Source organism: Hippopotamus amphibius, chromosome 9, assembly GCF_030028045.1.
Source record: "Hippopotamus amphibius kiboko isolate mHipAmp2 chromosome 9, mHipAmp2.hap2, whole genome shotgun sequence".
Lineage (NCBI taxonomy): Eukaryota > Metazoa > Chordata > Mammalia > Artiodactyla > Hippopotamidae > Hippopotamus > Hippopotamus amphibius.
In genome coordinates, this window is record NC_080194.1 from 105,208,893 (window position 1) to 105,220,086 (window position 11,194).

At 58.5% G+C, this 11,194-nt stretch overlaps 1 protein-coding gene across 3 annotated transcripts in view; it reads left to right on the plus strand.

Moving 5' to 3' along the window:
- CUX1 (cut like homeobox 1) overlaps positions 1-9,343 on the plus strand; it is a 354,634-nt gene extending 345,291 nt beyond the window's left edge. For all 3 annotated transcript variants that reach the window (XM_057748084.1, XM_057748086.1, XM_057748085.1), the window contains 9 exons: positions 273-400; positions 1,142-1,208; positions 1,758-1,870; positions 5,010-5,126; positions 6,259-6,342; positions 6,922-6,978; positions 7,356-7,436; positions 8,155-8,219; positions 8,470-9,343. In XM_057748084.1, the coding sequence (XP_057604067.1) occupies positions 273-400; positions 1,142-1,208; positions 1,758-1,870; positions 5,010-5,126; positions 6,259-6,342; positions 6,922-6,978; positions 7,356-7,436; positions 8,155-8,219; positions 8,470-8,539 (782 nt within the window). In that variant the 3' untranslated portion in view covers positions 8,540-9,343. The remainder of the gene's footprint in view (positions 1-272; positions 401-1,141; positions 1,209-1,757; positions 1,871-5,009; positions 5,127-6,258; positions 6,343-6,921; positions 6,979-7,355; positions 7,437-8,154; positions 8,220-8,469) is intronic.
- Positions 9,344-11,194: the final 1,851 nt, after the last annotated feature.

The window sequence follows — 11,194 nt, forward strand, 5'->3', positions numbered from 1 at the left end:
GAGAGGTGCTGCTCGAGGTGCAGCCAGCAGGGTGGGGCGGCCGGGGAGGCGGGGAGTTTCTCCTAAATCTCTGACATGGGCCCCTTCCCCTTCCCAGAGAATTCCATGCACAGAGCGAGTTCTCATGCCAGGCGTGCCCTGCCCCTGCCGGCCGGCCTGACGCTGGTGCCTCGGGCAGGCGCACAGGCTGTAGGTTGGGAGGCACAGACAGGGGGCGAGCACCCCGGGTCCCACCAGGCTCCCTCTGACGGTCACGTCTTCCCCCGGCACAGGGCGCTGTGCGGAGCTGCAGGTCCACGTCACCGAGGTCATGGCCACAGCAGCCGAGCAGAGGGACCTGATCGCCCGCTTGGAGCAGGACCTCAGCACCATCCAGTCCATCCAACGGCCGGACGCTGAGGTGGGCCCACCCCTGACCCGGCCCCCACCACCTGCCCAGGGCTCGTTCAGCCTCACAAAACGCCCACTTTCCAAGTAAACCAGCCTGTTCCTCAGGCAGCTGGTGTCCACCTGCCCCACCCCAAGGCCCACAGGGGCTGTCACCTACAACCTCTGGGCTTTGTCTGCTCACTTCACCACAAAGGCCCGATTTGGGATGCCAGGCCACAGGCCAAGGGCAGGCTTCCTCCAGCTGGCACAAAGCCCCCTGCCTCCAGGTACTGGCTTGGACCTCTGCCCTGGGAGCTCTGGGCAGAAGCAAGGCCAGGATCATCCTCTCATCTCACAGCTAGAGGACCTGAGGCCTGAGATCAGGGAAGGCTGGAGCCCTAAGGACTCTTAGAGGTCATCACATCACCCATCTCATCTTACGAGGAAGAAACGGGGCTCAGGGAGAGGAGCTGGACTGGCCCAGGGCACACAGCTCGCTGCCTGGCAGGGCGGGGTCGCCTGGCCTCTGATGCCTGGCAGGGCCGATCGGCCACGTGCGAGCCCTACTGCTGAGCTGTGGCCTCGGGGCGAACCTGGGGCCCAGACTTCACTTTAGTGGCCCACACGAGACATCCTCTCCAGGCCCTCCTGTCACCACCGCTGGGCCTAGCCCCTGCCACCAGACAGCCCCACCCGCTCCTTGGCCCCCTGGGAGGCCGTGTTCAATGCTGAGTGGGGAGGCACCTTCCTGACCTCTTCCTCTCACCTGCAGGGAGCAGCCGAGCTCAGCCTGGAGAAGATCCCCGAGCCCATCAAGGAGGCCACCGCCCTGTTCTATGGTGAGGAGGGGCCTAGGCAGTGATGGGCGGGGCAGGAGGGGGGAAGGGAGAAGAGGTGGTGCAGCCCGGGCCCGGGTCCCTAAGGAGAACGGCCCCCACACCAGCCATGCAGCAGAAACCTAAAAGAGGGGGTGAGCCCCCCACTTGCCCTTCTAGGCCTCAGCCTGACGCCCCCGCTGTGGGACCCTGGCCCCTTCAGCCCTGCCAGGGACCTGTGGAAGGTTGGTGGGCGTTGGTCCGCTCCCTGGGGAGGCCTCAACCCTGAGATGCAGCCAGAGGGCTGGAGGGGAGGGGCCTCCTCGTGTGCTGAGGCCAGAGCCCTGGGCTGCTGGGCCAGGACACCATGGCGGTGGTGGGGATACCCAGTCCCCTCCGGGTCCCTTTGCTTCTCCAGGAAGTGGGGGCCCAGTCTGACAGATGTGAGGGTCTCAGCACCTTGTGGCTTCCACACCATGGCACTTGGCCAAACCTCCCTCAGGTTTGTGACCTGAGGGCCCACTGCTGGGCTGTGCCCCCTGCTACTCCAGGTCACTGTCCTCTCCCTCCTAGGACCCTCGGCACCAGCCAGCAGCACCCTCCCCGAGGGCCAGATGGACTCGCTGCTTTCCATCATCTCCAGCCAGAGGGAGCGCTTCCGGGCCCGGAACCAGGAGCTGGAGGCTGTGAGTCACGTCCTTCCCTTCCCTGCACTCCTTGGACCTGAGGACACAGTGGAGGACACACAGGCTTGGGGAAGAAAGATGTGTCACAGACCATAAACCTCAGTGGGATTAGATTTGGTCTGTGCAATCAGGGAGGGCTTCCTAGAGGAGGTGATGCTATGCTGGACTTTGAAAGAAGAATGAGACATTCAAGGTAAAGGAGTCACTGGAAACATGAGGCCAAAGAGCCAGAAGGGAGTGTAGGGACAAAACAGAGAGTTGCCAGGCAAGGTTCCTACTGCCAGGCTGGGGTGCCACTGAAGGGTTTAAGCAGGGGACCAACACTGCCAGGATGGAAGGTAGGAAGGCCACTCAGGCAGGTAGTTCAGGACAGAAGCCTGGCCCGGGAAGAAGATTTGGGTGTGGTCACCACTGTCCACGAAGAAACATCTGAATCAGGTGTGGGGATGGGAGGCAGGGGCAGGTTGAAGGGAGAAGGGTCTTTGAATCCCATGAAGAGGAGTGGTTTAGAGATAGCCAGGAGCTCTGTGGGGTCCAGGAGAGCCTGCTGGCTGCTAAGCACCCAGCTGGTGGCCCTCCTGGAGGGGCCCCGTAAGGAAAGGGCAATCTAGTCTGCAAAGGTGACCGGTCCAGCTGCACGTGGGTCTTTCACATGCAGTGCCTCCTTGGGGACTCTGCAGGCCACCACGCCCCCATCCCACAGAGCCAGCCCAGGTCCCCCAATCACTCTCCCAGTAGAAAGAGAAGCCAAGACGGTTTCCATCTTCTCAAAGAGGCACGGCTTGAGTGGATGGCAGAGTGTCTAGACCCTTGCTCTCCACGTCCACAGCTCCCACCATGGGGTTTCCAGGCTGAGACCCTGGGGAGGCAGACATTCTCTGAGCGCCCAGTGCAGGCCAGGCCCAGTACTGGTCCAGTGACAAAGGTGGCCCAGATCCAGTGGGACCCCCTGTGACCTGGGCTCTGGGGCAAGAGGCTTCAAGTGAAGGACCATCAGGGCTGCTCCCCTCACAGCTGCCTGCATGGATAGTGGACAGGGAACACCCACACTGGGGACAGTCACTGTGGAAGGCTGGGCAGCCCTTAAAAGAAGGTTTTCAAATTAGATCAAGTAGGGAAGAAAGAGTATTTATAATATTCTGCCTTTTGCTTTAAAAATGTAGACTTTTGGGACTTCCTCGGTGGCACAGTGGGTAAGAATCCACCTGCCAATGCAGGGGACATGGGTTCGATCCCTGCCCCAGGAAGATACCACATGCCCCAGAGCAACTAAGCCCGTGTGCCACAACTATTGAGCCTGCACTCTAGAGCCCATGAGACACAACTATTGAGCCCATGTGCTGCAACTACTGAAGCCCACATGCCTAGAGCCCGTGCTCTACAACAAGAGAAGCCACGGCAATGAGAAGCCCGCGCACCACAATGAAGAGTAGCCCCCGCTCGCCGCCAACTAGAGAAAGCCCATGTGCAGCAACGAAGGCCCAACACAGCCAATAAAATAATTAATTAATTAATTAATTAATTAATTAATTAAAAATCTAGGCTTTTTACCATGTACTTCTATTAAGTTGTGGTAAAAGACACATCACTTAAGATTTACCATCGTAACCATTTTTTAAAATTAATTTATTTTTATTTATTGGCTGTGTTGGTTCTTTGTTGCTGCACACGGGTTTTCTGTAGTTGTAGAGGGCGGGGGCTACTCTTCGTTGTGGTGTGCAGGCTCCTCGTTGTGGTGGCTTCTCTTGTTGCGGAGCACAGGCTCTAGGCATGTGGGCTTCAGTAGTTGTGGCTCACAGGCCCTAGAACACAATCTCAGTAGTTGTGATACATGGGCTTTGTTGCTCCACGGCATGTGGAATCTTCCCGGACCAGAGATCAAACCCGTGTGCCCTGTATTGGCAGGCGGATTCTTAACCACTGTGCTACCAGGGAAGCCCCTGTCTTAACCATTTTTAAGTGAACAGCTCCGTGGCATTAAGTACATTCGCATTGTTAGGCAACCATCACCACCATCCGTCTCCAGAACTTTTTCATTATCCCAAACTGAAGCTCTGTAACCATTAAACACTCACTCCCCATTTCTGTCCCCTGTAACCACCATTCTATCCTATCTCTATGAATTTGACTATCCTAAGCATCTCACATAGGTGGAATCAGAATATTTGTCATTTTGTGACTGGCTTATTTCACTCAGCATAATGTCTTCCAGCTTCATCCATGTCGTAGCAGGTGTCAGAATTTCCTTCCTTTTACGGCTAACATTCCATTGTATCGATGGACCACACTTGGTTTATCCTTTCATCTGTCCGCGGACATCTGGGTTGCGTCCACCTTTTAGCTATTGTGAATATTGCTGCTCTGAACGTGGGCATGCAAGTTATCTCAAAGAACCTGCTTTCACTTCTTTGGGGTGAACACCCAGCCGCGGGATGCTGGATCCATACGGTAATTTTATTTTTAATTTTTTGAGGAACTGACCCACTACCATGGACTTTTTTTGTCCTTTTGAATTTTTCACAGTGTGAAGAAAACACCTATTTAAGCATTTTAATAAGCTGGAAAATGAGTTCACATTTCACTTTGCCCCTAGATTGGGAAACGTTAAAATCACATATTGTATGGTTCCATTTATACGAAATGTCCAGAAGAGGCAAATCCACAGAGACAGGAAGTAGATTAGTAGTTGCCAGGGGCTGGGGGAGGACGGGATGGGGGGGTGATTGATGACAGGTGTGGGGTTTCTTATTGAGGTGATAGAGATATTCTGGAATTAAATAGTGGGGATGGTTGCATAATATTGTGAATATACTAAAAAAAAAAACCCTGAATCTTACACATTAAAATGGTGATGTTTATGTTATATGAATTATATCTGGATAATAATTTTTAAGTTGAAAATACCAAAAACAAACAACATGAAGAAAGTGGCCCAAGAACAGTGACTTCTGCCTGGTGTGGGGTCTGCCAGAGCAGGTAGCTTTGAGCAGAGGCTGGCAGGTCAAGGACACAGCTCCAGGCCCAGCAGGGGCTCCAGGTAGACAGAGCAGGACCTGTGCCAGCACGGAGGCCTCTCCCCCCCACCCCTTCCACTGCTGGTCCTGCCCACATGCCCACCCACCCCCTTGCCTGCCCCCAGGAGAACCGCCTGGCGCAGCACACCATCCAAGCCCTGCAGAGTGAGCTGGACAGCCTGCGCGCTGACAACATCAAGCTCTTCGAGAAGATCAAGTTCCTGCAGAGCTACCCTGGCCGGGTAAGCACCCTCCCCAAGTTCAGCCCCAGGTGTACCAGGCAAGGGAGAGCAGTGGTCTGGGCATTTCCAGGTGGGAGGACGGGGGGCAGTGACCTTCTGGGAAGCACTGGGCCTGGGGGTCCCCAGTGGCCATACGACCCCCCACCTCATGCCTACCGGCTGCCCTCCCTAAGCTGGAGAGAGGCCCCCACAGTTGAGTCCTTATGGAGGTTAGTTCATCAGAACCAGCCAGGAGATGATGAGGTCTAGCAAGAGGCAGGGGTCACAGGACTCAGGCCCACAGGCCCAGGAGACTCTTCTGTGACATGGGGGTGACCCGCTAGTTGACCCCAGGGATGTTGAAGATACAGGACAGGCCTGGAGAATTCATATGTTTTATTTTTGTTTTATTTTTTTATTCTTTTTATGTTTTAAATTTATATTTAAAAAAAAGAAAAGAAAAAGAATTTGGTCCAACTTTCCTTTAAAAACCTATCAAGAGGATGCAACGGAAACCTACTCACTCTGTTCTGGGCTGGGAGGGCCCTCCCCAGCTCTTCTCAGCCCCGAGGCCTCACAGGGGCCCACCTGGTGCAAGAAAACCCTTCTGAGACTGTGGGGAGACAGAGTGGGCAGCAGAAGGACAGGGAGTGGTGACAGGCTGGTTGGGGGCCTCCCTGGGAGGAGACTCAGCCGCCGGCCCTCAAACCACTGGTTGGAGCTGTTCTCAGGCCACCAGAGGGCGCCCACACTCCATGCAAACTAGTACTGCACACCGTGTGGCCCGCTGGGGAGCAGAGTCCCTTGTCTCCCAGGTGCCAGGCTGTGCCCCACAGCCACCCTGCACACTCCCAGCCAAGCCCCCCCAAACCCACCTCCCTGCACTGGGCCCTGCCCTGTCCGTCTGGTACATTCCAATCCCCATCTGGGCCTCAGCTCCCCCCGCTTGCCCTGAGGCACGGTGGCCCTGACCCCAGGGGGAGACCTCTGACACCATCCATGTCACTGTCACCAGGGGCCCTCTCCCCACCTCTGCTGTTCTAAGGAGGAAACTGAGGCTCCCTGTGATGCTGTCAGCCTGCAGTCCTTGGCCCTGGCCTTCCTGTTGGGTCCCTTGACTGTGACCGGGTCTCTCCTCCTCCCCTTCCCGCAGGGCGGCGGCAGCGACGACACGGAGCTGCGCTACTCAAGCCAGTACGAGGAGCGCCTGGACCCCTTCTCCTCCTTCAGCAAGCGGGTGCGCGAGCCCCGCCGCCGGGCAGCCCAGGGCACCCACCTGCTCCCCTGGCCTCAGCCTCCCTCCAGGCCCGCTCCACCAGCCCTGCTCTCGCCCTGCACCCCAACACATCAGACCACTAGGGCAGCCCCCATGCTCACTTTGGCACCGTGGAGGTCCGGGGTCCACCAGGGTGGGCGCAGCATGTCAGGGACACCTGCTGATGCTGACAGCTGTGTGAGGGTGTGCGACAGGGACCGGGTTAACCCCGGGTGCGCACTCTGCGGGGACAGGTAGAGCTCCCAGGGTCAGGTGCCTCACGGTGGTGGGAGGGGGCTTGTAACTCCCCTCCCCGTGCCCTGAAGACCTTCCCGTAGACAGAATCAGCCCCCCGAGAGGGGGGCAGCAGCTCCCGTCACTGGCCCTGCTCACAGAGGCTGGGGGAGCCTAGGCTGTCCCCCTGAGTGGGACTGGGCAGCAGGGAGCCACCGGCAGCCCCCCGGGGTTCTGCAGGGATGGCGGGGCAGGGTCCCTCTCTGCAGTGAGCTGGGGCTTTGGGGGCCCTTTGGGGTCCTCTCCTCATCCTTCCTCCCTCTTCAGGAGCGGCAGCGGAAGTACCTGAGCCTGAGCCCCTGGGACAAGGCCACACTCAGCATGGTGAGTCCCCACCCGCCATGTCCCCCAGGTCAGGCCTGGGCCTGTGACTCTGGGCACCTCATCACTTGCCCTCCAGCCCAGTCTGGAAAGCCCCAGGGACCCCACTGCCCCTCACAGGCCCCATCAAGAATGGCTATGTGACCCGAAACAGGGTCCCTCCCCCTCCAGGACAGCAGCATAACTCATGGTAGGTTCTGGAATTGTGCCTCAGGGGGCGCCATTCCCTAGAATTCCTGTGGCCCAAGTTCCCAGCCTATACATTGGAGCGAAAGCCCAGCTGCCTGCTCTTCCCTCCGCTTGCTGCCCTAGGGTGGCTGAGCCCTGCAGGGTTGGCTGAGGCCTGCCCCATCCTTACTCACGCCTTGCTTCTTCCCCAGGGGCGGCTGGTTCTCTCCAACAAGATGGCCCGCACCATCGGCTTCTTCTACACGCTCTTCCTGCACTGCTTGGTCTTCCTGGTAAGCGTCCAGGTACCGCCAGCGGTGCATTCACCACGCTTCCCACGTCTTGCCACAGGCACAGCATCTGCTCTTGGCCACTCTCTCCCCATCAGAAGGCCTCGTCCCACCGTCAGCCCGTCTGACTCCATCCAGGGCCCAATCCTGGGGGTGCTTGGTGGAGGCAAGGGCCGCTGTGGGTGGCTGACAGGTGGGAAAATAGGTCTAACTGACTCCACTGAGGCACAGCCAGGTGGGCTGCACAGAGGAGGGACATCTCGGCCTGAATCTCTTCAGGTACAGAGAGGCACTCCAACTAGTGAACACAGCACATGCAGGGGCCTGGTGATGCCTGCGTCTCCACCAAGTGGGGGGAGAGGCTGGGGTAGGGCGTGCCTACGAAAGGCTCCAGCCTCAGGGACCCCCACCCCCAGTGAGGCCACAGTCAAGATGGCCCCTACATGGTTGGCCTGGGCTCCAGCTCTGACCCCAGAGCCCAGGAGGTCCTGGCCCTGCCAGTGGTATTCCCAGGAACATTAGGGATGGCAGCTCCATCCCCAGGCCTGTCTGACCATCTATGAAACCAGCGGGTACAAGAGCATCTCTAAGGCCCAGCCATCCTGGAGCCTGGGCCACGAGAAACTTCACGTGTCAGGAAGTCAAGCCCCGGGGCCGTAGGTGGACTTCAGGGTTGGCCGTGAGGCAGCCCAGGCAGCTCACCGTGTCTCTCCCTGGGCAGGTGCTCTACAAGCTGGCATGGAGCGAGAGCATGGAGCGGGACTGTGCCACCTTCTGCGCCAAGAAGTGAGGACCCACCGGAGCCCCAGCCCGGCCCCAGCCTCCAGCACCACTGCTTTCTTATGTTCCCTGCGCTCCCCCGGCCTGCCATCACTGCCCCCGTCTGGTCCACCCCACGGCCTCCACCAAGCCCACTGTCCCCAGCCCCCAAGCCAGCAGACGGTGCATGCCCCCTAGAGATCTCCATGCTTCCCACCACCCCCACATTTCTCTCTTTCTCACCCTCGGCCTGAGCAAAGTTTTCTGTGGCCCACAGGTTCGCCGATCACGTGCACAAGTTCCACGAGAATGACAACGGGGCGGCGGCTGGTGACCTGTGGCAGTGACGTCCCGGCTTCCCCGACACGACACTGATGGCTGCATTCCCCACCCCTGCTTGTTCAGCTGCTTCTAATGACTTGGGCTTCCCTGGAGACTCCCCCACATAGACTGCCCTTGCCCTCCACCCAACAGTACAAGTGGTCCCCAGGTCTCCTTGGGTCCCCTTAAAAGATGGTCTCAGCCACATCAGCCTCCCTAAGTCCAGAACGCTCCCAGGGCCAAGCCAGGCTGTGCCAAAGGGACCCCCTCAGGCCCATCTCAGGCTGGTGACCCAGCCTGGGTCCCACCTGCAGCCTGACCACTAGCCCTGGTGGCAGAGACCTCCCAGCCATGATGCTGCGCTTCCACTGACTCTGGCTGTGCTTGGCCTCTCTGTGCCAGGCCCTGGGATCCCCTTGGGCTCCCCTAGGATCCATCACCATCCCCTCCGAGGCATGGAAGCCCTCCCTTGCAGGCCAGCAGGCTTTGAGCCCAGGCCCCCACCACCCCAAGAAGAGAGGGAGCCCCAGAGGGCAGGATAGTTTCTCTTACCCCCTCCCAGTCCCTTAGATCCACTATGATTTTTGCTTTCTTCTTTAGCAAGATATTCTGGCTTTTAGGTGAGGAGGAATCTCCAGTGAGTGCCCACGCCCCATGCTCTTCAGACCCAAGGACTGGTCTGAGCGGCCCAGGGCTTCTCGGCCAGGCAGAACTGGCTGTGGGCCATCCTAGCGTGGCCACCCTGGAGCTGCTGGCAGATCTTCCTAAGTTAGATTCGCACTTGTGTTCAGCTTTGCATATTTTGAATAAACACAATTGTTGCAGCCACACGGGGTGTCCACCCTCTGTGATTCTGAGGTACAGGAGGCGGGCAGGTGGGTCCCCACAGGATCTGTGGCTGGACCTCACAGCTGCTCTGCTGGCGTGGGGCACAGTCTCCCACAGGTGGGAGGCCTCTTCCCCTTTTCTCATCCCCAAGAATGGAAACCCAAACCCACAGTGTCTGAGTTCCCTTACAATTTTTTTTTTTGGCCGCACTGCGCGGCACACGGGATCTTAGTTCTGCGGCCACAGATCAAACCCGTGCGCCCTGCAGTGGAAGTGCGGAGCCCCAACCACTGGACTGCCAGGGAATTCCCTGTCTGAGTTCTCTCGAGCAGACAACCCAATCAAAAAGAGAAATCCATTCCTTTTTTAAAAATTGCCTGTCAGGCTGTGGTTGGATGTGTGACATCAACTTCTGGGGAACCCCTACTCCCCTTTCTGTGTACCCTGAAGCCACACACTCTGTCCCTTTCCCTTGGGCCCTGCTTGCCAGGCACTGCAGAGCCCATGCCCACCAAGCCCCCTGTGCCAGCCTTGCATGGGGACACCCTGAGTCACAGGTTCTGGGCCACCTGGCCTCCAGCCCTGTCCTGCTGGTATGGGTCCCCTCCCACCCAGACAGAGGGCTTCCTCTTGGTCTGTGGCGGGTGCCGTTACCCCACTGGCCTGGCAGCCCATGAGGCGGGCGCCACGCCCAGCTCCCACCCTGCAATCCACCCGGCCAGAGTCCCCTGTGCTATCCCTGTCTGAGTTTTAGCCCTGAAAGCTCTAGAGTTTGTGCCTCCAGGGGCACCCTTTGGGGTCCCACTTCCAGCAACCCTCATCATCCTCCCCATCAGAACTTCCTCTAAGGCCACAAAGCCTCCTGCCCTTGGGGACCCCAAATGGACCTCTCCTCCCTGACCCTCATTCCTGTCCCCACGACAGAGCTATTCTTGGCTGATCCCCGCCCCAGCCACTTCCACTTCTCCCACCAGTTCCTCCTTGTAGGTCAGAGTCCCCTCACTTCCTCCTCCCTGGGGATCAGCGCTATTGTCCTGCTCAAAGCTCCACGACCCTCCCTGGCCAATGACAGCTCACCAGTGGAGCTCAGCCCACTCCTCAGAACCAGGTTAGTCCACTGGAGGGCCAGGCTCTCCTATCTCCCAGGAGGGTGGAGTCCACAGCCAGGCCACCCAGTGTGGAGCCTCCTTCCTCTCTCCCACTCTGGAGGCGTTCACCCTCCCACCCACCCCCACACTCCCACGCCCCTCCCAGCCCCTTTTATAGATCAGGTTCCCAGCCAGATGTCTAGGCCTCTCTGCAGCTCCGAACGATGGCTGGTCTGTGCCTAGGCTTTCATTAAGTGTTTGCCAGCCAGGTCCTGGCGAGAGAGCAGCCAGTTCCGCGTGTGGAAGGGTAGGGGCCAGGTACCAGGGCCTCAGCCCAGGCCTGCCTTGTTTTAGAGCCCCTGTGGAGGGCAGCCCTGGGCTGGCGGGCAGCAGGTAAGCACTCCAGGCCAGTCTCCACCTTCACCAACCCACTGCTCCTCTAAAGGCCCCGCCCTTTCCATCCACAAGACTGAGAGAAAAACTCTTCTTTGCCTGTCCTGCTTCCTGGGGCATTAGAGATGTGAAAATGGCTTTGGGGAAGATTAAAGAGCTCTCTACAAAGTCAGAGGTCACTACGGGTGGGGGAGGGCAACATAAAGAGGCACTCCTGGCTAGCAGAGACCATGGTAGATCACAGAACAGCCAGAGGTAGGGCTGTAGAGGGCTTAGCAAAGACAGGGAGACACAGATCTAACTGCTCTGGGCTGAGGGTCTGGGGCCAGCGCAGGAAGAGAGAGGAGGAGAGAGGCCCCACACCCCCTCAAG